Raw genomic sequence first — 27,001 nt, forward strand, 5'->3', positions numbered from 1 at the left:
AGCAGTCTCTTAGAGGCTCACAAAATCTATTTGCTTGGTAATTTTCTATCATTACTTACAGAGAACACACAACACACAAGAGATAGTATCTTCTCCCCGATTGATCTCCATCATTTTAAATCTAGAGATTTAAAATCTGAACCAATTACTGCAGAAGCTAGCATTTGCATACCTATCTCAAATCTGTTACAAAGCATTTAAGGTGAGGTAACAGCAAAGAGCAAATGAACGTAGGTGGAGGGGTACTAAAACAGGTGTGTTAGATTATCAGCTCCTTGGATACCATAAACTTTGCTGCATCTTCATTCTTAATGAAAAGATGTTCACTGCTTCAAAAAGCAAAAAAAAAAAAAGGGGGGGTGTTTCTAGATTCTATATAACTCATCTCACAAGTTTAAAAAAGAAAAAATCTGGACAAATTTTAAGCAGGATTTACATGTGCCTCAATTTTTTCACTCAGGAATCCTTATACATTTTATTTTATTTGAAGATGCTCAGTTCTTCAACCATACTCCTGAGAGCTACAGTACTGAGGACTTCAAACATATTTGACATGTAGTGTTCTTGACAAACCATGAATTACGGGAAACTTCTCAGTTGTCATACACAAATTTCAGGAAACTCCTGCATCTAGCTTCCTGCTTTCAAATTGTTCTTCTCTCTGATAAAATTCTCTGCAATTAGGATCCAGCTAAAACAAAGTAAACCATCCAGGAAGGTCACAAGAGCTACAGAGAGTTGTTAAAAGAACCGCTGAGACAAACACCTCCCCAAATACAGACAGCACTTACTACGCAGTTGCCAAGAGCAACTGCATCCCAAATGCCAATCCCAGATAGCTACTCTCTACTGCTGCCACTGCCTGCAGTGTTATTACTTCAGATATTTTTCTATAAATTCACTTATGAACTTGAAACATGACGTGAAACAGCAAGAAAGGCACAAGGTCCCCACTCAGTACTTTCCCAAGTTATTTACAGGAAGCTGTCAACCTTTGTAGAGAATTAACTGCATTCCACAGAAATGCATGGATAAAAATCAGCCGGACAAGGAGTGGTGGACTAATTTCTGTTCACTCAGATATGGAATCTATCCATGTAATTAGAATTGCTAAATGTTGGGGTAACATTTGGCCATGAAAAGATTTCTTTCACAATTTTTAAATATACTTGTTTACATACAGCTCATTAGAAATTCTACCAAGATGAATGGTGCAATTATATACAATTACAAAACTGTATCATGAAGGCTGGATCTTTCTGCATTTAATGACCATATCTGATTGCTAAAATTCCAAATCACTAGAAATATGCTCTTGGGAGTAAAGCTTTAAGCGTTAGCTTAGATGGTTAGTTCTTTGAAGCAATATTCTGAGAGATGGAATGCGTGAGATGCAATCTCTTATTAATTAAACTGCAACGGGAGGAATAATTAACATCAACAAAAGCAGAAATGTAAACACTTTGAATGGGCAAGATGGTTAATTCCGAGAATCAAGATCAAAGGAAAGTTGGAAGCAGAAATCTTTAACTATTTGGGAAAATAATATAGCATTTTGAGGGGATTGGCATCAAAATACAGGCACTAGAGAATCAAAGTAAACAACTCTGAAATCTTTTCTTTCACCAGCAATGTTCTGCCCTTCTTTGTGTCCCGGAAGAAGAACAACAGCAAATGTTGCTGCCCAGTCAACCTCTAGAACAGTGAGGCTGTGGGCAGCTCTGGTCACCTGTGATCACCTGCAGTGTTGCTTCAAGGGACCGTACAGGCACAGGGCAAGTGGAGACCTTCACGTTAGAAAGCAGCAGTTCCAATGCACAAGAGTTCTCCGTACCATTTAAGGTTCTAACTCAATACAAACATCCAGCTGAGAGGAAAGTACTGTCTTCAGCTAGTACTATTTTAAATCCCTGTTCATTCAAAATGATGTGAAGAAAGAGCACATGGATATGTTATGAAAAACAGTCATCTACGAAAATCCTGTGGTAGCTATAGCTCCGTTTCTCAGAAGCTTCCTGCAGACAGGCAAATAACAAACCTTTATGAATGAGGTCAAGCTATGAAAGTTTAACTCATACCAAATAAATAGTATATTTTGCTAAACCCTCTGTTAGACCTCAGTGATAACACTGATGGGGAAAGAAAAGACTGATGTATTTCCAAGCAAAAATTCTTTCATTTGACATTGAACCCACATGCTTAACTACAGTGAAGCAACTGGAATACACTGATTTTTATAAAACAGGAAAATTTCTAACCAAAGTCATGACAACTGTACTCTCGCCTAACTTATATTTTACCTCAGAAAGACAAGTGCATCTATTTATGGGCTGTCCTTTGTACACAAGTAACCCTGAAAACAAGAGCATCATTGTTAAGAAAACCCATTCATTTGGGCCATGAATGATAACCCATTATAAGTCCATGGTTAGAGACCTAACAATCAGTCAGGAAAAAAGCAGGAGGAGCACAGGGTAGAGTTTCCTGTGAAACTCTAAATGGCTTGAGCTTGTGTCCCTGGCTTCCTCTTACATTTTCCATAATGCATCTCCTCGAAACTCTTCAGGGCAACTTCCCCACCAGAGACACTTTTTTGAGCAACAGTGTAGAAACCATGTTTTTCAAAGCCACTGTTTATCATCACTGTTTATCAAAGCCACTTTATTCATCACTGTCAATGTGCTGGCCTTTATCAAAAGGTCTTCATTTTGGAGCAAATGCTAATCACGATCCTGTGGCAGTGACACACTTGTATTAGTGTTTCCAAACCAAAATACAGAGTGAGTAGGAGAGATGTGTCTCAACCCTGGCAAGGATGCACAGGCCTCTGAAATGAAACAAAGCCCTTCACAGGCACTCTTCCACAGTCAAAAAGAGGGCTCCTTACTTTTATCAAAATCACTGAGATTTAATCTGATACAACTGCTTATCATACATATCTATTTCAATTGTACCCAGCCTATTTCATCTTTCCATGATTATAAAGAAATTGATTTCAAAATGTAGTATTTCCCACACGCCCAAAGTCTAGATTTCAACTCTTGATATTATGATGTTGTTTCTATCAATCTTAAAATGAACTGGAATTTCTGTTTTTCACCTAGGGGTTCTGATGAGTTTCCAAAGACCAGTAACAAATTTTCACGTTTTTTCTTGTGAATAATGACATTGCACCACTGCATATGGTCATGTTGTTTTTGTTCAGTTGCTAAGTGGTGTCTGACTCTTTGTGACCCCATGGACTGCAGCATGCCAGGCTTCCCTGTCCTTCACTATCTCTCAGAGTTTTCTCAAACTCACGTCCATTGAGTCCGTGATGCCATCCAACCATCTCATCCTCTGTTGCTCCCTTCTTCTCCTGCCCTCAATCTTTCCCAGCATCAGGGTCTTTTCCAATGAGTCAGCTCTTTGCATCAGGTGGCCAAAGTATTGGAGCTTCAGTTTCGGCATCAGTGAATATTCCAATGAATATTCAGGATTGATTTCCTTTAGGATTGACTGGTTTGATCTCCTTGCTGTCCACGGGACTCCTTGGACAGCAAGCAGTCCCTTGCATATGGTGATAAACCTAAACTAAAGACAAAATCAGAACTGGCCTAATCTATTTGCTCTTAGGTAATTATGACTTGAATGACATTGAGAGACCATATTTGAAGATAAAATTTCTCTGTTCTTAACCAAAATCTTATTCTGGGTAATAGGTTAAGGAAGTAGTACCCTTTCTTTATTCATCCTTCTTATAAAAGGCATGTATCTCTCAATGTCACATCTGACTGTGAATTAGTTAACAGATGCTTTTCCTATATGAGAGAAATTTGAACCAAGGAGAATTGGTAGAGGTAGGAGGAAAGTTCCCTGAAGGCAGGAAGTGATGAGAAGGGAGTGAAAAATGGCAGCCCCAAGTACAGTCATAGACCTAATTGAAATGACTCATTCTAGGCTAGGATCAAATCAGTGACCTTGGCCTCGTTCATGCTGTGAACCATTCAAGTGTGCTGATAGGTCACATTGAAAACCATCATAAATTCACAAGCTGAAAGTATTCTATCTCAAGAATAAGTCTGGAACTATGATTATATCCAGTTTTTATGGAAGTTTTATGCAAAGTGTCTGTACCAACTTTGCAAATAGAAAGAGCCCATATTTGAGGTTGTAGCAATTCCATTCTCCACTCCACCTTGAAATTTTAGAAGAGATCATCTCTTCTGGCACAAAGAATACCATTCTCATAAGAATACTTAAGAGTTAGTCTTGGAAATAAAGTTGAGTTAATTATGGGACTCTGGCAGGTCAATTTGTGGGAAGAAAAATGACAGAGGATCCCTGGAGGATGGATGCAGAAATGCAGTGTCAGAGACAAACCTCAATGCATAGCAGTCTACGCATTCTTCTCCCCACTTGGTCCATATCCCAGACTCAGAGCCCTGTGCTTCCAATGAGATACCATTAAACCTAGGACTGTAGCCTGCCAGGCTCATTTGTCCATGGGATTTCCCAGGCAAGAATACTGGAGTGGGTTGCTATTTTCTTCTCCAAGGGATCTTCTCAACCCAGCGATCTAACCCAAGTCTCCTGCATTGGAGGTGGATTCATTACCACTGAGCCACCGGGGAAACCCTACAATTCACAGCAAGAGCTATTAAAGGTGGGAGCCTTCTCTCATGGCCCATGTAGTACAAGGGTGGAGGACAAGGTAGAGCCTTAATTCTCAGCCTTGGGTAGACTCAGAAGCTCAGATCTATTTTGCTTTTGCATAAATATTTACTTCTTTTTCACTGTTGAGGGATATTTTGTTGATATAACCAGATACTTTGAAAGCCCTCAAAAACTGAGGGTAAGTCCTAAAGTTGATTGTGGGCTTGAGGGATGACTCCAATTCTCCATGCTTCCATTTTCCCTGGCTCTATAAGGTGTTAAGTATCTCTCTTGTCAGCCTTTCTTCCCAGGTCCTCTAAGGTCAAATTAAACAATTGGTATGTTTATGAGATTTTCAGAAGAAAAGGACATCATTTAACATTCTGCTATTGCACTGCTAAATAAACCATTCATTTAAGCACAACTTTAAAACTCAATTTACTTAATGTTTTTATGACTAATAAGGATGACTAATTCCAACTCGGAAATGGTTATCTCAGGCATTGTATTCCAAATAATAATTTAACATTTAACAATATTTAGAATAATTCTGTATTCTAAGTGAAATGTCTAGGAGAGTCATATCTGCTGAAATATCTCATACATCTCATATCCTAGGACAAATTGAAAAAACAAGAAAGCAAGAATTAATAGTTGTAGCTTTTCACCATGACTCTAGGCTGTATATATTTATGAAAACTAATAGTAAGAATATGATGGAAGAAGAATAAAAGGGAACATAGTTTTCACTTGAATTTTTCATCTTTGGAGAGAGGGAGAACAGTTGTGAGATGACTGATTCCAGAGCCATTCCTGAACCTCCATGACAACTTGTTTAAGCCCCTCTTATAGTATTATCACACTATATAGCATGTGGTTTCACTTGTCTATAATAGCAGTAACACATCTATGTTACTGAACTCTGGAAACTTTTTCCTCTCTTTCCCTCCTGTTCCCTCCTAACTTAGTGCCTAGCATAGAAGAAAAGCCCAATAAATGTTTAATGAATGAATGGATAGTAAATAAATGAATGAATAATGACATCTATGGAAGAGGACTATAGAAAATAATGAATTATTCAAGCTGCTCTTTAGTCCTTGTTGGGTGCTGGTGTTTTGTGTATAATTCTTAAAAGCTGAAAGCCAACTGATATCTCTAGGAGGCAAGTAAAGAAAAACCCATATTCTTGTTTCTACTTCACTGGCAAGCTTTACAAAAGGAAAGCATTCTTATAATCAATAGTTAAGGAAAGTATTTGAATTTCACATTTGATTATTATAAAACTTTCATTCCTCATGTGTATTAAAAGGCAGAGACATCACTTTGCCAACAAAGGTACATATAGTCAAAGCTATGACATGTCATGTATGTAGTCATGTACAGATGTGAGAGTTGGACCATATAGAAGGTTGAGACCTATAGAATTGATGCTTTTGAACTGTGGTGCTAAAGACTCTTGAGAGTCCCTTGGACTGCAAGGAGATCCAACCAGTCAATCCTAAAGAAATCAACCTTGAATAGTTATTGGAAGGACTGATGCTGAAGCTGAAGCTGAAGCTCCAATACTTTGGCTACCTGATATGACTTATTGGAAAAGACCCTGATGCTGGGAAAGATTGAAGGCAGGAGGAGAAGGGGACAACTGAGGATGAGATGGTTGGATGGCATCACAGACTCAATGGAGAGGAGTTTGAGCAAACTCTGGGAGATAGTGAAGGACAGAAAAGCCTGGTGTGCTGCAGTCTATGGGGTCACAAAGAGTTAGACATGACTTAGCAACTGAACAACAACATTTCTCAGGTGGAACTCAAGTTCAATAAACTTTATCGTACACTGTTCATGAATAGAGTTTTACATAGGTGCACACTCTATTTTTTTTTTTCTTTTCTGGTTAACTCTTTGGAATTATCAGCCAAATATTTCTCTTGCATGGGAATGTGAAAATTATTATAAAGGATTAATAGGAAACCATACAATATTTGTTAAGTACCATTCTCATTCAGTGTGTTTATTTTCCCTGAGAATATTATTAGTAACTTTCAAATGGCTCTCAAAACTGTGTTCTTCCACTTAAAAGTCCATCAGTATAAGTAATTCTTCTCCAGAGGATTTTCCCTACCCAGAGATCTAACCTGTGCCTCCTGCCTTGGCAGGCAGATTCTTTACCTCCGAGCCACGCCATAGAAGCCCATTGGCAACCCGCTCCAGTTTTCTTACCTGGGAAATCCTGAGGACAGAGGAGCCTGGTGGGCTACAGTCTATGGGGTCTCAAAGAGTCAGAAACGACCTAGCTACTAAACAAACCAATATCTAATCCACTCCTCAAGCAAAGTTACTATCTGTTGTGATCAGCATGTTAGTACTTGAATGTCGGAGTTCTAGGGAAATCTGTGTAGAATAGCACACCTGTACGGCAATATAAGGGCTTCCCATGTGGCGCTAGTGGTAAAGAACACGCCTGCCAATGCAGCAGACATAAGAGATGGAGTTCGATCCCTGGGTCAAGAAGATCCTCTGGACGAGGGCATAGCAACCCACTCTGTATTCTTGCCCGGAGAATTCCAAGGACAGAACAGCCTGGCGGGCTACAGTCCATAGGGTCACAAAGAGTCAGACAGGACTTAGCAACTGAACAACAACAAGGATTCTCTCATGGCTTCCCTGGTGGCTCAGTGGTAAAGAATCTGTCTGCCAATGCAGGAGAGGAGTGTTCCATCCCCAGGTTGGGAAGATCCCCTGAGGAAGGAGATGGCAACCCACTCTAATATTCTTGCCTGGGAAATCCCATGGACAGAGAAGCCTGGCAAAAGAGTCAGACACAACTTAGCAACTAAAAAACAACAATATATTATTCAAAACCTCCAACTGACATCCAAAGAGAAATATACATTTAGCAGTGGATCTGGATCAGATGATACACTTCACTCTAGTCGGCTTTCATCAAGTAATGAGTAAAGAGCTGTTCCAGTTGCCACATTCAATGCCTGAGTTGTTTGGCTTTAAGCATTTGTTATATCTTTTTTGCCTTTTCATACTGTTCATGAGGTTCTCTCAAGGCAAGAATACTGGGGACAACAGAGGATGAGATGGTTGGATGGCATCACTGACTCGATGGACATGAATTAGAGTAAGCTTCATTGCTCAAACTCCATTGAGTTGGTGATGGACAGGGAAGCCTAGTGTGCTGCAGTCCATGGGGTTGCAAAGAACTGGACACAACTGAGCTACTGAACTGAACTGAAGCATTTGTTAGATCCCTAGAGAATGGTACGGTAGGGAGCTGTTCTGCCATCCTCCTACAGCAATCCACACCCAGACCTCCATATGCAAGCCGCACATACACTCTCTCTCCACAAACAACTATTGCTTGGAGTATAGTCTTGTGTTTTGTTTTGTTTTGTTTTTCTGGTGACTCTCTGATAAACCAGTTTAAAACGATGTATGTGTTAGGATGGCCACCATTCACCCAGACTTCCTTCTCTCCTGTCCCCCTTTCCTACCATTCCGTCTACCCTTGGTCTTTATGGGACTTATCACTAAACCACAGAGACTTCGTACTCCTGGAAGAGAAAGAGAGAAATTATCAACGACAAATGTTCCCACTATGTTCCCACTCACAGTAACGTTAAATATAATAGAACTCCCTTTCTAGAGATAGACTCTGGAAGCTCAGTGTTCTCCTTAAATTTTATGTCAACACTTTGAAATAAAAAAGAAGAGTTGAGCACAAATTGCAAAGACCTATCCTTTCTGCTGAAGAAACACCTATTTTTCTATACAAAGAGAACTCTCTCCTAAATTCTTCCACCTCCTTAAGATGATGCTAATACTCAAGCTGAAGGAGAAAGAACTGTAATAGAGAAGGAAACGAAGGCAACAGAGAAGATAGAGAAAATCTGTAAAGATCAATCAAAATGAATTGTGGTTAAAATTTTAAAATAAACACACTGAAAAAGGCAAAAACAACTACTAGAAAAATGGTAGCTCAGACTTTATAAATCAATAGTGTGTGATGGGAAAAAAAGGAAGAATAGCCAACAAACAAGATAAATGTAAAAAAGTAAAAAGTAAAGAAAGAATCAAATCTTGATAATAAAAGGAGATGAAATGTTAAATAATTTTCAGAGTCTTGTGGCCAAGAAGAAAAAGATTCAGAATGAGGGCAAATTGTGGAAAAGGTTTTTAAAAACATTTGTAATGTGCTCCCCAATCTAAGACAGTTTGTAGTTGTTAAGAACATAAAGTACAACCTATATATCTGTATTTGATTATTAAGATAATCATCTGTGGCACATTAAAAAGTGCAGTTGTTCCAAATTATTGCAACTTTTTAAAATTTAATGAGCTACCCACTAGGGAATTTACTGTCAGTTTATGGGAAGGAAGATGAAATTTAAAAATATAAAAAGCTATAAATTTCATCATAAAACAAACGATGTCAACTTTAGGTTTATTGTTTTTTCCTGTCTGTTGGATTCAAAAGTCTTTTTAAAAGATAACAAGGAGCAGAAAAAGAAAACAACCACTGGACACTGTTTTGCCTCATAGATATTTGCCTGATAACCAAATATCAACATCAAGTGTTGAGAGGAAGGGTCTGGTTGCCATTGACTAGTGTATATACTCAGGGGGGTCATTTCTCTGAGTGTCATGTTTCATCTTTAAAATGAGGGGATTCAGTTAGAATGTTACCTGGTTCTAATTCAACATGAGAATTCAAACGTCACTGTAGTGGATGCTGTTGTTCCCCACACAGATTGCTTCCCCACCCAAAAGTCCTTTAAGGAATGAAATGCTGACTTCCCTAGCTGCTGGGACTATTGGTAGTTGATGGCTCTTAGCTGTAGTGCTCTATAGGATTGCCCTTGACCAAAGAGATCCACCCAGCTCAAGGTTATGCCCCCTTCCTTGGAGCAACTTGCATCCAGTGCCAGGTCCATCACGGGGTTAGGTAAGGGCTGGGTCCTCTTGCCTCCATTCAGGACATCCCTGTAGAACCATCCCAGCCCTAGAGCTCCTGTGTTGTCTGCTGAGGTCTTTGTGACATTTGCATCACAATTCAACTTCCCTGTTTTTTTTTTTTCCCCAGAAACCCAACAATGGAATAGGCATTAGATCCCCCTTACTTCTGTGAAAATAGCAATGCCTCTTGGAGGCAGAAATGCTTTATTCTGAAATTTGGACTGTATTTCTTGCACTCATAATCAGGAACTGTGGAGCTAATACTACTGTCTGATCACAGTAGTGATCATTTTCATAGAAAATGATGAAATATTATAGAATTATTTCAGAAGAACAGGATAAAGTATGAGTATAGAAGCACCAAATCTTAAGATCTTTATTTATTACTCTAACAGTAAAAATGTATATTATAGTTTAATTTTTCAAGAAAAAAAATGAATGAATCTTTTCTTCAAGGTTTGCTTCTCTAGAGGAAAAAAAAGCTCTGTACCAATAACTAAAAAAATAGAAAGAGCTATGAATAAGGAGAAAATACAGAGTAAAAAATAACAATAATTGCTATTCTTAAGGAGATGAGAACTAAATTTAAAAACTAAATACCAATGAAAATATATATATTTTCTAAAATCCTCAGAATTTGAAAGAGAGAGAAAGAAAATTAGAGAAAGAACATTAAAACACATACACAGTAAATACCATCACTCAAAACTCATAGGTCTCATAAAACTCACCAAAATTTGATTATTCTTTTCTGATTTTGAATGAAATTATTTTAAAGTTTTTTTTTTAAGTATTTTCTTTTTCTTTCCCAGTTTCTTTTTTCTGTCCTCTTTATTGTTTTCCCTCTACTGTCTGAAATTTTATCCTGTCCAGTACATTTAAAACAAGCCAATATGCTTTCCTCTTCTTGGAAGTAACTCTCCTATTTACTTACTAGTTTACTTTTGTCTCTTTTTTGCATATGTCAATTTCTTCTGCACTATTTAAACAATCAGAGAAACCTTACATTGAAATTGACCTTGAAAAGATGACTGGTAGACACAAATTCTCTTCCATAAATTTAACTTCCTTCTCTGCAATTCAAAAATGAGCTGTCTTCCAAATAAATTAGATGTTTCAGAGCTACTTGGAGCTTGGCAACAAGAGAAATCCTAGATCTTGGTAAAGCAGCAACAGCTGATTTAGCAAGCATGCAATGATCCTGCAGCTGATCCCTGCCAGGATAGCAGAGGGTCTTATTTACAGCTTCTTGCCTTGGTCCTTCTCAGTAGGTACTGTTTTCTGTTTACTTATCCCCTAGCTCTAGGCCCTGGAACAATGTTGAACATAGTGTCACTGGCCCTGGTGCCAGACAGGATCAGGGGCTCTGGAATATTTACAGTTTCCCTTCTTCTGCTTCCATAAATGAAATGGGCAGTCTGAATGGAGGAAATCAAGGGCCAGCTGGCTAAAAACACAACTGGCAACAAAGCACTTGGGTTCCATCCAAGAGCTGGTGTTTAAAGAGAAGCCATTTAAAGAGCAAATTCCAACTACCATAAAAACGGTTAAGGACACTAGCTGTAGGATGTTACAGTAAAATTTTACTCAAAGATTCTCATTTCCAAAGTTCAGAACCTATTCAGTGTCCCCTACTTCTTAAGAAATTTTCTAGTCTTAGAAAAATAGTCAATCCATTACACCCTAACAAATGACAAATATATACTATATATTTTGAGAATGTTCAATCAATTCTGTGCCACGAGGTACAAAGTGTTATTTTTGCTTAAGGTCATTCATACAAAATAAATAAAATCGTTACAAAATTGAGGAAGGAAAACAGAGGGACAGAAATGACATAAGAATATAAGAATTCAGATGGGATAGCATGGCAGACAGCCAGACCCTAAAACTAATTTGGGAGGTTACTAATGTATCAAGACCAAGTGACAAACAAAGAAAAGTAGATTTCCTCTGTTAAATAAAATATTACTCAATTTTTTATATTTAAGGAAAGAATTTAATAATACTCTTGGGTAATAAATCATATTGGAGCACTAGAAACCTAGTAGATAAATGATATAGGGCTTTATACCTGCTAGGCTCTAATAATGACAGTCAAGGACTGATTACTTATTAACCCTAGAATCTGACAGTCTCCAAATATATATATATATATATACACACACACACACACACACACACACACATATACACACACACACACACCATAAAACACCATATTCAGAGAAATACATTTAAAACCTTAACAATCCTATGTATAATGAGATCATAGTTATTTCCCAATTCAGGAGCAGATGAGTTTGAAGGTGACTGGACAAAGCCGTCTCGGGTCCGCCCCCCACACCCAGTGTATAAATGCCAATGTATATACATGATTGGCAAGAGAAATTGGGGAGAGACTCAGGAAAAGTGCAGGGGTTCAGCAGCCAGGTAGGTGTGTGGAGCAGCAGTCCTGATGCTATAAATCCCGGAAATGAATAAAGCCAGTAGCTCGAGACCCCCTGGACGGCATTACCTCTATATAGGGCACGATCTTGCAGGAGAAGTCCTCCAGCAGCCACTTCTTGGTCAGTTCATGAAAGATGACCAGCGGAAGGCAGAAGAAGATGATGAGAAAGTCCCAGAAGGCCAGGTTGGCCAAGAGGGAGTTGGAGATGCTCCGCATGTAGTAGTTGTGACACACGATGCACATTACTGCCAGGTTGCCAATGATGCCGGTCCCGAAGATCACCACGGACAAACACATGACCGCATAGGCTCCGTACGACTCCTGGGTCAGCGGGTAGAAGGGGTTCTTCAGTCGCAAGCGTGGGCGCGTGCTGTTCCCCCGCCGAGGACCCCCGCGTTCGTGAACTCCTTCAAGGGAGGACCCATTCTGAGCCAGCGCCCTGCCAGGGGGTGCAATCGTCCGCCCTTCGTGCCCCGACGGTCCATGGACCGTCTTGGGTTGGGGGTCATGGTGGGAACCCTGGAGTTTCCCGGCTCTCCTTGGCCAGTAATAAAGGTCGCTGGCTCCGGGTTCCTTCCTCGCACTCTGCTCCTGGCTACGCCCAGATAGGCCAGCGCCTCTGGGACCCTTCTCCTTCTCCTCTGAGGTGTGAAGGAAGAACTGGAGAGCCGTGGGGTTGCCTCTCCCCAAAGTTTCAGGGGGCTCCTGACCCCGGGCACCTTTCCACCTCCAGGCTCCAGGTGGCCTAGCCGGAGGTCCGGAGGGTTCCGCTGCCGAAGCCTCCGCCCCTCTGCCCACACCTGGGTCACCGCCGGGACCGGCCGGTAGGTCCCATGGGGGCGCCGAGCGCACCACTGCCTCCTGCTCCTCCTCCCTGGGCGCACGAGTTGGCAGAAGGTCTCCTGCAGAATCTCCTGGTCCCCAAGCGTCCCTGCTGCGACGCTGGATCAGTGTAGGTGAACAGCTTTCTCCCAGACAATTTTCCTTCCTGGGCGCAAGGGCGGACCCGAGGGCAGGAGAAGTGGAAACCTTGAGCAATAGCAGAAGCAGCAGCCGCGAGGTGCGGGCGAGAGGTGCGCCCGCGGCCCGCATGGCTGGGCGAGGGCGCACCCAGCAGCAGCGGCTCCTGCTTAGGACAGACACCTGCTGCCTAAGTTGCCGCTGAGAGTTAGGCACATGTCACATACTAACCCCCGCCCCGGCAGCGGGGGACGGGAGATTACGGGGATGTTGGGGGATGGGTCTTGGGGTCACAATCCTCCCCCTCTACGATCCTTCCTTGTTTGGCGTCCTGAGCATTTCTCAGTCAAATCCAACCCGGGCGCTACGTATCCCCAAGGTTCAGGGAGGGACTCGCTGCTCCGAGTGGCTGACCTTGAAAACTTGCAACCAACACCTGCTTGATGATTAATGTTGCGACTGGGAGAAGCCCGGACGAAGCCCCGCGCTCCTCCCTGCTTTTGGGGTGGTTGCCTTCTCCGTTAACAGTTGCTCCGCCTATTTACATCCTTTCGAGGCGGCTCTATCCAGCAGCAAGCCGAGGTCGCTCAAGGGAAAGAAAAACAAGTTGCCCTCCTTCGGATGCCTAGGAGCCACAGTCCCGCTCCCGCTCGCTGGAAACAGGTTGCTAGCTGCCAGACACCGCTCAGATGCGTCCGGGAAACTATGCCCCACCTAACCCCGGCAACCCGCGAGGCTGCTGCGGACCGGGAGGCGAGGGTTTGGAAACCCGCGGCCACTGCCAAAGTTGTTTCTCCTCTCGCTCAAGTTGACCAGGGGGCGGCGCGGGCTGCTGGGCGGCGCGTCCCCGCGGAGAAGGGAATCGGCGGTGGAGGTGGGGTGGGGAGGGCTGGCGCTGCTCCTCGGTGGACTGGGCCGGCGGCCGCAGGAGCTCGTTGCGGCGACGGCGGGCGCAGCCCGGGCGGAGACTGTGGTGCCTGGAACCGCCGCGGGCGAGGCGGTGCATGGCCGGGAAGTGGGGAGGTGGCCCGGCCTCTCCCCGCCGCTCCAGCCGCTGCGCGCGCCCTCGAAACCCAGCGCTCCGCTCCTTGCCTCCTCCCCCTCCTCAGCCTCCTGCGAGAGATGCTGATTTGTGAGGAGACGGGATCCCCTGGTGGCTTACGACTCACTAAACCCACACACGTTTCATTCAAGCCCTTTGTAGAGGCTTTCACACGTAGGAACTGGAAGCGGCGAGGGAACAAGGGCGGAGACGCGGAGCCTGCGCGGCTCGAGGCTAGGGATGGGCGGGACATGTTAATTCCCCAGATGTCGGAACCAGCCAGACCGGTCCCAGAGCCAGGTTGAGGGAAGAGAGAGGGGAGAGACCCGTGCGTTCGCTTCCAATCGGCTGTGGCCCCTGCGCTTGCTCAGGCCGGGTCCCCGAGGGAGTGGTAAGGTGGGGCGCTCACCTCTTTAGGTATTCCCAAGAACTGAGGACGGGAAAGAAAGGATGCTCAGAGGCTTCCATCACAGTGAATGAGCAGTTTGGGGAGTGGGACGCAAAACCGGGATGCTCAGGATGCCCCGTGACCTTTAATCATTTTACCTTTAATACCTTGGGCTTCTCAGGTGGCGTTAGTGGTAAAGAACCCGCCTGCCAGTGCAGAAGACAGAAGAGATACAGGTTTGATCCCTGGGTTGGGAAGATCCCCTGGAGAAGGAAATGGCAACCCACTCCAGTATTCTTGCCTGGTCACAAAGAGCTGGACTCGACTGAGCAACTAACACCCTTTTAATACCTTAGGAGGCATCCTACCAGGGGTGACAGTGGAAACACTCAGAGCACAATGAAAGTCCTTTTGTTTGATGAAGCAGAGGGAGATGACAGGTAGGGGGAAATTAACTGAGAACTTTCAGCCTGGCTGACCAGGCCTTTCCAGCCTTTACACTATAAAATCCCACACTCTGGCCACTGCTGTAAGGGTATAGCTAATTCAACAGATAAATATCAGACAATTTGATTAAGAGAGAGCAAGTGATAGAGGAAGAAATAAACACATTTTGAGAAACGAAAAGAACATCTAGGGACTTCCTTGGTGGCCCAGTGCTTAAGGCTCTGCTTCCAATGCAGTGAGCGTAGGGCTCTATTCTTGGTCAGGAAACTAAGATCCCACAAAGCCAAAAAGTAGAAGGCAGAAAAACATCTAAAGAGAAAAACATCTGGGAGAAAAACACAATGAGAAATAATGCCAATGGTGGTAGGTGGAATAATGGCCCTCCAAAAGATGTCCACATCCTAATTCCTAACACTTGTGAAAACACTTACCTGGCAAAAGGAACTTTGCAGATGTGCTTCAGTTAAAGATCTTGAGATGGGGAGAAGATCATGGATTATCCAAGTGAGTCCATTGAAATCACAAGGGCTGGTACAAAAGGGAGGCAGGAGGGTCTGAATGAAGTGAGACCCTGAACTAAAGTAATGCTGGAGATCTCCAGAAACTGGAAAACAGCAAGAAATAGGCCCTACCCGATCATTTTAGACTACTGACCTCTAGAATGATAAGATAATCAATTTGTGTTTTTTTGAACCACTTTAAGCCACCTGTCAATTATTAATACAATGGAGTTTCTGGGGAGAGTACAAAAAGATATTTTCTTATTGAACTTGAATTCCTTGCTATGTGTAGAGGTAGAAATTAGTGACACATTAATGTGGTCTAGCTGCTGCTGCTGCTGCTAAGTCGCTTCAGTCGTGTCCGACTCTGTGCGACCCCATAGACGGTAGCTCACCAGGCTCCCCCGTCCCTGGGATTCTCCAGGCAAGAATACTGGAGTGGGTTGCCATTTCCTTCTCCAATGCATGAAAGTGAAAAGTGAAAGTGAAGTCGCTCAGTCGTGTCCGACTCCTATCCACCCCGTGGACTGCAGCCTACCAGGCTCCTCTGTCCATGGGATTTTCCAGGCAAGAGTACTGGAGTGGGGTGCCATTGCCTTCTCCGAATGTGGTCTAGAGTAAGGACATAAAAATAGCTCACATGTATAACCCAGACTTAAAACTAATGAGATGTGAGGGGAGACAGTATCTCTGGCTTTATTTTGGCAACTTTATTTTTCTTGTTCACAACCAACCTGAATTGCCCCCTCCTGAAATTTTTTTTTAATGAAATACTACAATTAAAGTAGAGGATTTCTCCCACTCTATTCCCATCACTCTGTCACCTGAGGTGACTAATATTCTGAAGTTGATGTGTATCTTTTCATCCATATATTTTATACTTTTACGATAGATCATATATGATCTATGATTTTTACTCTTAAACACAAGCATAGAAGTTTCCTTGTGCCCACATGCAAGAGCTCCTCTAGGGTTTATATTTAGATATTGGTTTGGTCAAAAAGTTTGTTTGGATTTTTCTCTACCATCTTACAGAAAAACCCGAACAAACTTTTAGGCCAGCTTAACGTTTCAGGTTCATAGGACATTAACACCATCAGCTTTCTCCTCCAAGAGTAGGATATGAGAGCCCCCACTTTCTTCCCATCCCCTCATAAAAAAAAAAGAAAAAAGAAAAAAAAGAAAAAAAAAAAAAGTTGTTTGAATATTGTCTTTCTCACTCATTGTTGCCTGTCCAGTGGAGATTAAATGCATTTCATTGCTACTGTAATTTGCAATCCTGTACTTACTGATGAGGTTGAGCATCTTCTGCATTTTACTGGTACCTGGATTTTGTCTTTTGTGACATTCCTGAGACCATCCTAGAATGGCAATGGGTGTTACTACTACTGTACCACAGTCTGCTTCCAACTTGTGGCTTGATTTTTAGTTTGCTGACAGTGTCCTTATTGGTTCAGAAACATAAAACATTTAGAAATACTAATCATTATTGTCTTTTATACTTTTGCTTCTTGAGTTTTGCTTATTAAATCTTTCCTACTCCGATGTCATAATCACATCTTTCCCAACATTCTTTTCACAGTTTTCACTATTTAGTTTTCATACTGAGGTCTTTAATATGAAATATATTTTATATATAATATAAATAATATTTATATTAGTATATAATTAATATACGATAATAATATATATAATATATATATATATAGTTTGCTAACAGCTTCAATAATGAATGATGATTACATTTCATTAAATGTTCCTCCTGCATCTGTCAAGATAAATATATTTGTCCTTAGTTATCTTAATTTCATAGATTATTTTAAAATTTTTCTAAATGTTAAGCATTCCTGAGATAAGCCTTATACTATGCTATAGTATTTTTTTTTTTTTTTAAAGTGGTGTTGAGTTCAATTTGTTAAGATTTTCTTTGGGATTATTGGATATATGTTCATAAGTATTCAAAAATCAGCTTATTAGAAAGGCTTTCACTGACCATCCTTTTTAAAGGACAACCTTTCCTAGTCCATTACTCTATTCTCTCACTCTCTATTTCTTTACACATTTTGAAATGAAAAAATAAGACTATCTAGAGAGACTGGAGAAATACAATGAAAATACATAATTAGCTTGAATTGGGCATTGTTCTCAAAGTGGTAGGCTCCACTGACAGTGGTTTAGGAAAATCCTGGTGGAGGGGCTTCCTGTGCTTGTCTGAAATGACACCTTCTTCATAGGTAGCCCCTACTTAACCTGAAGGATGATGCCTTCCAACCTGGATGTGCCATTCTTTGGCTGTGTAAGTAAAGACTTACCGTGACCATGAATAAAATCATAGACTTTCAACCACCCTGGAGTCTGGGACAATGTCAATCATATATCTTTCGGGAAACACAATTTTCTTATCTGTAAAACAAGGATACTCCTATGTGCTCTCAGCTCTGCCCACCCAAGTTGTTATAATGATTGCAAAGGTATGAAAAGACTTTATAAATAAATGTTTGTGTTGTTTTTATTAGTTCAACTGTTTGTTGTTATTAGCAAAATTTAAATGCCACAAAGAACATAAAAGTCTTGAAGGAGATCATACTTGATAAATAAAAGTCTAAAGTAATAGGCTTATTATATTTTTTAAAAGTTAGAAAGCATTCACTACAAAAGAAAAAAAAAGTCTTTCAATTTTTTCCCAAAACTTATCTCATTTGTAACTATAATTTTTTAAATGGGAATAGTCACAATTTATCTGTTTCTATAATCTCTGTTTTAGAAAAATAGATCAGAAAAGATGTTGGCTAATCATTGTCTGTTTACATCAGAGATAGTTTATCTGTGTAAGAACTGATTTGAACATGGATTTTTCTGTGCCAGCATTCCACGGAGTTTATAATATACAATACTGACTTTATATACAAAAAAAAACATGTAAATTATTACCTGTCTTGGCATTTCTATACAGTCTATTACACTTCACTTAGTGTTTGGTGTGCTAAAATAAGGCACATTTCAAAATAAGAGAAATTGCTATTTCAGGTTCTAAGAGACATCACTGAACAAGAGAAGTTTTACTCAGCGCGCAATGCACTTTAGTAATTTTTCTTTCCTTTTATTTGGCTTCATGCAATTCAAAAGGACCACTTTCTAAAAGAAATTATAACCTGCAACCAACAGATTATTATGCTCTGAGAGTCAAACTATGTCTTTTTACAAACAATTTGTTGTTGCAAACTCTGTCCCTAAATTACACATTGTTCATTTAGAAGCCTCTATCGACTAGCTGCTCCATCCTGTCCCTGTACCCTATTGAGAACCCAACTAGAACTGATGAATGGGAACAAATTGTATTGTTTGGGATAAAACACCAATATGATTGAAAATCAATGAAAATCTTGAAAATCAACTATCAGTGTTAACATATTTAAATTTTAGATGAATCAACAATAATAAAAATAGTCCTTTAACTATGACAGAAAAAAATGTAGCCACTGGGCTACATAAAATATGTTAAAAAAAAAAAAAACTACTCTATATTGCATGATCAAGTCTTTTCGATTGGAAAGAAACTTAAATGTAAAAAAGGATAATACTGAAGATTCATTGACACATATTCAAATAAATGCCCTAACCTTTCTCAGCTCTTTAGATGTAAATTCTCTGTGAAATTCAGTTCTACTTTTTGGTGAAAATCCATTGAGATGCAGAAGTTCTTGGCTGGCACCTAGTCAAAGTGATATGTTAATAGCAGGAGACCCAATCACTTTGGGCTTTTGTCCTCTATAACTTCTCAAATAGTATATTTTCCTTAGTAATTACATCATACTAGTTCTAAATCCTGTAAATAATCACAATAGGCAGAACTTTTCAACAGTTATTCAAAGAAAATGTAATATTATAAAGATATATCTTTTACTTCCTTATTCCATTGGATCCATACTTAGATCCATACTTAGATCCAAGCTGTATCTTGTATCAATAAGACTCCTCCTAAGACTCTCAGCAGTGGCCACAGGACTGGAAAAGGTCAGTTTTCATTCCAATCCCAAAGAAAGACAATGCCAAAGAGTGCTCGAGCTACCACACAATTGCACTCATCTCACACACTAGCAAAGTAATGCTCAAAATTCTCCAAGCCAGGCTTCAGCAATACGTGAATCATGAAATTCCAGATGTTCAAGCTGGTTTTAGAAAAGGTACAGGAACCAGAGATCAAATTGCCAACATCTGTTAAATCATCAAAAAAGCAAGAGAGAACCAGAAAAACATCTATTTCTGCTTTATTGACTATGCCAAAGCCTTTGACTGTGGATCACAATAAACTGTGGAAAATTCTGAAAGGGATGGGAACACCAGACCACCTGACCTGCATCTTGAGAAACCTGTATGCAGGTCAGGAAGTAACAGTTAGAACTGGACATGGAACAATACACTGGTTCCAAATAGGAAAAGGAGTACATCAAGGCTGTATATTGTTACCCTGCTTATTTAACTTCTATGCAGAGTACATCATGAGAAACACTGGGCTGGAAGAAGCACACTGGAATCAAGATTACTGGGAGAAATATCAATAACCTCAGATATGCAGATGACACCACTCGTATGGCAGAAAGTGAAGAGGAACTAAAAAGACTCTTGATGAAGGTGAAAGAGGAGAGTGAAAAAGTTGGCTTAAAGCTCAACATTCAGAAAACTAAGATCATGGCATCCGGTCCCATCACTTCATGGGAAATAGATGGGGAAACAGTGTCAGACTTTGTTTTGGGGGGCTCCAAAATCACTGCAGATGGTGATTGCAGCCATGAAATTAAAAGACGCTTACCCCTTGGAAGGAAAGTTATGACCAACCTAGATAGCATATTTAAAAGCAGAGACATTACTTTGCCAACAAAGGTCCCTCTAGTCAAGGCTATGGTTTTTCCAGTAGTCGTGTATGGATGTGAGAGTTGGACTGTGAAGAAAGCTGAGCGCTAAAGAATTGATGCTTTTGAACTGTTGTGTTGGAGAAGACTCTTGAGAGTCCCTTGGACTGCAAGGAGATTCAACCAGCCCATCCTAAAGGAGATCAGTCCTGGGTGTTCACTGGAAGGACTGATGTTGAAGCTGAAACTCCAATACTTTGGCCATCTCATGCGAAGAGTTGACTCACTGGAAAAGACTCTGATGCTGGGAAGGATTGGGGGTGGAAGGAGAAGGGGACGACAGAGGATGAGATGGCTGGATGGCATCACCAACTCGATGGACATGAGTTTGAGTGGACTCCGGGGGTTGGTGATGGACAGGGAGGCCTGGCGTGCTGCAATTCATGGGGTTGCAAAGAATCGGACACAACTGAGCGACTGAACTGAACTGAAGACTCTCCTATACAAATCACACCCCCCAGTCAACTTTTGCCCCATCTCTGGCCTTGCATTATTCTCTAAGTCTGTTTTCTGTGTAACACTGATACTCAATAATATTCAAGTATTAAAACAAGGCAAGCCAAACTACATCAAATCTTGGTTTAACCTTTTAAAATATTAGTAAGTGAAGTAAATCAGAAAGAGAAAAATAAATATCTTCTATCAGCACATAAATACAGAATCTAGAAAAATGGTATACAGATGAACCTGTTTGCAGGGTAGGAATAGAGGTGCAGAGGTAGAGAATGGACTTGTCGACACAGAGGGAAAGAACGGGGGAGAACAAATTGAGAGAGTAGCGTTAATATATGCACACTACCATGTATAAAACAGATAGCTAGTGGGAACTGGCTGTATAGCACAGGGAGCTCAGCTCAGTGCTCTGTGATGACTTAGAAGAGTGAGACGGGGAGTAGATAGGAGGGAGGCTCAGGAAGGAGTGTATATATGTGTACATATAGCTGATTCATGTTGTTGTTCAGCAGAAACTAGCACAACATTGTAAAGTGGTTATCCTCCGACTAAAAATAAAATTTTTTTAAAAAAAAAACTTAAAATACTAGGAAATTTGAATTTATAGCTGACTAGAATGTAGTTTTTCTATGCAAAGTCAGGAAAGAAGAACATGCATTTCGGTATGCAAAGTGAAACACTGAGATCGTTAGGAGGATTTTTTTTTTTTAAAGAATGCATCATTGATTTGGCTCTCTTGGCAAGCTATTAAATGTTAGCTCCAGCAAAGAAATCGATTAAATGGATTCATCTAAGCCTTGAATCTTACCACTTTTAGCCATTATTTTCTTGACTAGTAGTTGAAATGCAAGTGGTGCCAAAACTAGGTTTGCTTTGTGAGAGTCATAAAACGCTACCCCAAAGATTAGTCAACAAAGAAGAAACAATGGACTTTTCCAGTATAATCTTTCTGCTATTTTTCACTTTTTTTAGAAGGAGCTCTGCTTTATATTTATTTTTAACAGTATTTGGAGAGGGTGGGATTGGGTATTATCACCACAACAAATTGGTTTGATAACATAGACATTTTGAACAGTCAAATTAATAAAATGTTAAGATGTGGCCCAAAGTCATCAAATTTGGATACTTAAGGCTACTATTTCTTTGTTGTTGTCATTCAGTTGCTAAGTCATGTGCGACTCTTTGTGACCCCCATGGACTGCAGCACAGAAGGCTTTCCTATGCTTCAGTATCTCCCAGAGTTGTCTCAAACTCATATCCATTGAGTCGGTGATGCCATCCAACCATGTCATCATCTGTCTCCCCCTTTTCCTCCTGACCTCAGTCCTTCCCAGCATCAGGGTCTTTTCCAATAAGTCAGCTCTTTGCATCAGGTGGCCAAAGTATTAGAGCTTCAGCATCAGTCCTTCCAATGAATATTCAGGACTAATTTCCTTTAGGATTAACTGGTTTGTTCTCCTTGCTGTCCAAGGAACTCTCAAGAATCTTCTCCAGCACCAGAATTTGAAAGCATCAATTCTTCAGTGCTCAGCTTCTTTTATGGTCCAACTAGTTCCTTAGTGTTTGCATTTTCAGGTTCACCCGTTCACTCAGTCTCCTTCCCTGAGCATCCACTTTTAGGAGAAGGGAAGGCTTTCATTTCCACTTCAGATCAGAAATAAGCCAATTATCTCCTCTTGTAATCAAGAAAGGACATTTAAGTGATAATATGACCCAGGCCCCTTGCAGTGGTCTACTATCTGTCTAAGAGGGATTCCCCATGGTGATCCCTCTTAGGCAATGTAGTTTGGGATAGTTTCCCTGGATTTCCATTAATGAATATATTGGACTTCATAAAAGAATCTTACTTATAAAAATAAGAGAATTTGGCTGCTAAAAAGAACTTAAAGATGAATAATCCAATACAACCTCTTCATTTTTAGAAATAAGGCAACCGTGGCCAAAGTGGGTGAGGTTATTTGCCCTATATCATGGACTAAAAACCAAGTTCTTTGAAAGTGAAGGGAAAGGGCCACAAGTCAGTGGTTCAAAGAGGCTCCCTGAGGGAGGTGGATGATAATAGGGTAGAATGGTAAGAGTTAGTTACTGAAGTGGAGGAGGAAGAACCTGTGCTGTAAGCAGAGGGACAGACTCCAGCCAAGATGGGGAGAAGAGAAAAACAATGAAGTGTACAGAGCAAGCAGTTCAGTGTTGCTAGGAACAGAGTATGAGGATTTTTGTTCTTAAAAAAGAGCTTGAAAAAATTGAAAGTATTAGTCTCTCAGTCATGTCCAACTCTTTGCAACGTCATGGACTATAGCCCATCAGGCTCCTCTATCCATGGAATTCTCCAGGCAAGAATACTGGATTGGGCTGCCATTCCCTTCTCCAGGGGATCTTCCCAACCCAGGAATCGAACCCAGGTATCCTGTATTGCAGGCAGATTCTTTACTGTCTGAGCCACAAGGGATAATAAAAAAGAGCTTAATGTCAATTTTATTTTATGAAGAGCGCATAATTACAATACTTAGGCATATTTGACTCAGAGATCTACTTTGTGATATCTAAATATATATATTCATCTTTCATTTATTCAACAGTACTTGGACTTCCCTGGTGGTGCAGCAGATAAAAATTTGCCTGCTAGTGCAGAGAACATGGTTTCAATTCCTGGTCTGAGAAGATCCCACATGCCTCAGGGCAACTAAGCCCATGCACCACAGTTACTGAGCCCCTGCACCCTAGAGTCTGTTCTCCACAACAAGAGAAGCCACCACAATGAGAAGTTTGTGCACTGCCAGAAAGAGTAGCCCCTGCTCACCACAACTAGAGAAAAGCTTGCGTGCAGCAACAAAGACCCAGCACAACCAAAAATATAAATTAAAAAAAAAAAAGACAATACTTATTGCTTACCTCCTCTGCACCAGGAATGGTACTTTGTGTGCTAGATGTATTGTTGTTGCTGCTGAGTCACCAAGTCATGTCCGACTCCGTGCGACCCTATGGACTGTAGCCCTCCAGGCTTCCCTGTCCATGGGATTCTCCAGGCAAGAATACTGGAGTGGGTTACCATTTTCTTCTCCACGGGATCTTCCCGACCCAGGGATTGAGCCCATATCCCCTGCCTTGCAGGCAGATTCTTTACCACTGAGCCACCTTTAGATATACAGTGGTGAACAAAACAGCTATGATCCTTTCCTCAAGGAGCTCACACTGTAACAGAGAATCCAGTCAAGTACACAGGCATTTAATTGGAATATATGATGACAAAGTCAGCTCTAGAATAGGGAAAGAGGGGTTGCTTGTGAAAACATAAAGAGATGTTTTACTCTGACTGGAGGAGGGGTCAAAGTGGATGCCTTTGAAGAAGAAAGTTCTAAACTGAGACCTGCAAGTGAACGTGGGGGAGGTGGGGAAGGAAGGAGAGCAGGGGAGAGGTGGGTTAGACATCCAGAAGAAACTAGGGCAGAACTAAAATTCAGCGTAATAGACTTATAATAGTGGCAATAGTACTGTGAGGCTGAGCACAAAGTTGAAGGTAGACTGGGGAGAGACAGGCCAGAGAGACAATAAAGGGATGCATTTTGAATAAACTTGATAGCCAGTGATTTTCAGAGGTTAGACTCCTGCAAGGAGTCCTTACAGAGGCCCTGGGAGCATGGTGGGTGTGACTGCAGGCAGCAGAAGCTAATTGGAACTTTGACCCATTCTTTGTCTCTGCTTCTTTTCACCAGTCACCGTCTTTTTCTTTCTTTCCAGCATCCCAGCTATTTTTGCATCTAAATATAGTATAAAATACACCTGCTGATTGATTACACAATTAAATAAGTCAATCTTTAGAAGGAGAAAGTTATTGACTTCCCTTTTTTAGTTCCAATACTCCAGTAAAGGACCCAACATGGTCAGATAGTCATACCAAATCTCTCAGGTGTGGTCAGAAGGCAGGCCCAAAACTGAAATAGACAACTTCCACAAATACCTGGGTGCTTACCTGGTGGCTTAGCAGTAAAAGAATTCACCTGCAATGCAGGAGATGTGGGTTCGATCCCTGGCTAAAGAAGATCCCCTGGAGAAAGAAATGGCAATCCACTCCAGTATTCTTGCCTGGGAAACCCCATGGACAGAGGAGCCTGATGGAATACAGTCTATGGGGTCTCAGAGAGTCAGACACAACTGAAGCAACCTAGCATGCATGCACACATACAGATTAGGTAACTATTTTTGCCAAGTTGCTTCAGTCGTGTCTGACTCTTTGCGACCCCTCAGACTACAGCCCTCCAGGCTCCTCTGTCCGTGGGATTCTCCAGGCAAGAATACTGGAGTGGGTTGCCATTTCCTTCTCCAGAAGATCTTTCCAACCCAGGGATCAAACCCACATCTCTGTTGTCTCCTGAATTGGCAGGAGGGTTCTTTACCACTAGTGCCACCTGGGAAGCCCATAACTATTTTTAGTGCTCACTAATTCAACAAATATTCTGATTGTTATGCCCAAGACAGTGCAGTGTGCTTCCATGTACATTAAAAAAAGAAAAAAGAGATTTTGTATAATGGAAGTTCAATATGCCTATTGTCCTAGGTTAGAGAAGGTTGCACTTGGTGGTTTTAAACCAAGAAATATGAAATAGACTACGTAAAAGGTGAAATGAAATAATATAGCTAAAAAATAATCTGATGAAAACACCTTTCCCTGAAAAATAGGGGGGCAAATGCATTCACTTTAAAAATTGGCAAGAAAAATAAGAAAATAAAAATTACAAGGGGAACTCTCAGGATTTAACTGAAAGGTTGTTATTTTAATCTGTAATCAATATCCTGAAAATTCTTCCTGTTTTTTTTTTTTTTTTACTAAACCTGTACATTGAAACAAAGCCTGACATATTTTCTCACTGCATGTCTGCAGCAGTGCGTGGCTGCTAATGACAGCATTTGCTCCAAGTCTTCCCTGTAGGAGATCTACAGCCTTTGAGGTGGAGAATTTTCTGTAACAGCAGACCTGCCACAGCTGATCTGTCAGGGGGACTCAGACAGGCATTCTGCTCCCCGAGGAAAACAAGAAAACAAACAAAAATTGAGCAAAATGCAAATATTTTCATCAAAGGCACTTAGCAAATGCTTCCCCAAGGAATCAAAAGAGGGGCAGGAACAAACTGCACTTCATTCATGGAAATCTTTACATTTCAATATTCCAAACATAAATTAAACCCCCTATTAACGTCTTCTGACGTTAAATTGTACTAATACATGAGCTTGAAATCTGGCCAACATTACATGCTTTCACACACTGCTTTGTATGTACTTTTTACCCTTTTTACAGGTACTTATCAAGCTCCTAGCGCTTCCTTTGTGGCTCAGATGATAAAAATCTGCCTGCAGTGTGGGAGACCCAGGTTTTATCCCTGGGTCAGGAAGATCTCCTAGAGAAGGGCATGGCTAACCACTCCAGTATTCTTGCCTGAAGAATTCTATGGACAGAGGAATCTGGCAGGCTACAGTCCATGGCGTCACAAAGAGTTCGACACAACTGAGCAACTAACACTTTGACTTTCATCAAGCTTGTACTACTCCAAAACACAGTACTGGGCTCTGGGGAGATGTAATGGAGAACAGAAATGGACAAAGACTCTCCCTCACCAACCCCACAGTCTAATGGTGATGGAGAGGGAGGGGCATTGAGGTATTTGCACAAGCAAATGTGAAATTGCAGTGGAGCTGAATCTGATGGTGAGCTGTGTGATGCTTAGAATATGGTTGGGGTACTTTTTCAAATCCTGATGGTTAAAGAAAACTTCTACAAAGAGATTGTGAAGAATTCCTAGAAGTTAACTACTCAAATGATGTTCTTCTGTCTGGAGCAGACAGAAGGCATGGGGGCAGGAGAGGGTATAATCAGTTGAGACACTAGACAGAGGTCACCATGGCTAAAGCAGACAGTGCCAAGGCATTGTGGAATGTGATGGGGCTAAAGAGCTGTGATGGAACCAGATCCTGAAAGACCTCTATAGGCACGGTAAAGGGATTTGTCTCTATCCTGAGAGATATATAAAGTCAACAGAAGACTTCCCCCATGGTCCATTGGTTAAGACTCCACCCTTACAATGCAGGAGTTGCAGGTTCTATACCTGGTTAGGGAACTAATGTCCTGAATGCAGCAAAAAACAAATAAATCAAAGAGCAGAGGAAAATCATTAAAAAAAAAAAATAAAGCCAATGGACTATTTCAGTTGTGTCTGTGCCCATGAATGGTGTGTATTTGCTGGTGGTGAGGTGTCATGC

At 41.1% G+C, this 27,001-nt stretch overlaps 1 protein-coding gene across 3 annotated transcripts in view; it reads right to left on the reverse strand.

The window, feature by feature from the left end:
* The window catches only part of GPR37 (G protein-coupled receptor 37), a 34,844-nt gene extending 21,643 nt beyond the window's left edge, over positions 1-13,201 (reverse strand). For all 3 annotated transcript variants that reach the window (XR_014066735.1, XM_081534145.1, XM_081534144.1), the window contains exon 1: positions 12,116-13,201. Coding sequence is in view for 2 of the 3 variants with exons in the window: in XM_081534145.1 (XP_081390271.1) it covers positions 12,116-13,141 (1,026 nt within the window). In the remaining variant the exon portion in view is untranslated. The remainder of the gene's footprint in view (positions 1-12,115) is intronic.
* Positions 13,202-27,001: the final 13,800 nt, after the last annotated feature.

This window comes from Giraffa tippelskirchi, chromosome 10, assembly GCF_054371585.1.
Source record: "Giraffa tippelskirchi isolate mGirTip1 chromosome 10, T2T-mGirTip1v1.2.pri, whole genome shotgun sequence".
Lineage (NCBI taxonomy): Eukaryota > Metazoa > Chordata > Mammalia > Artiodactyla > Giraffidae > Giraffa > Giraffa tippelskirchi.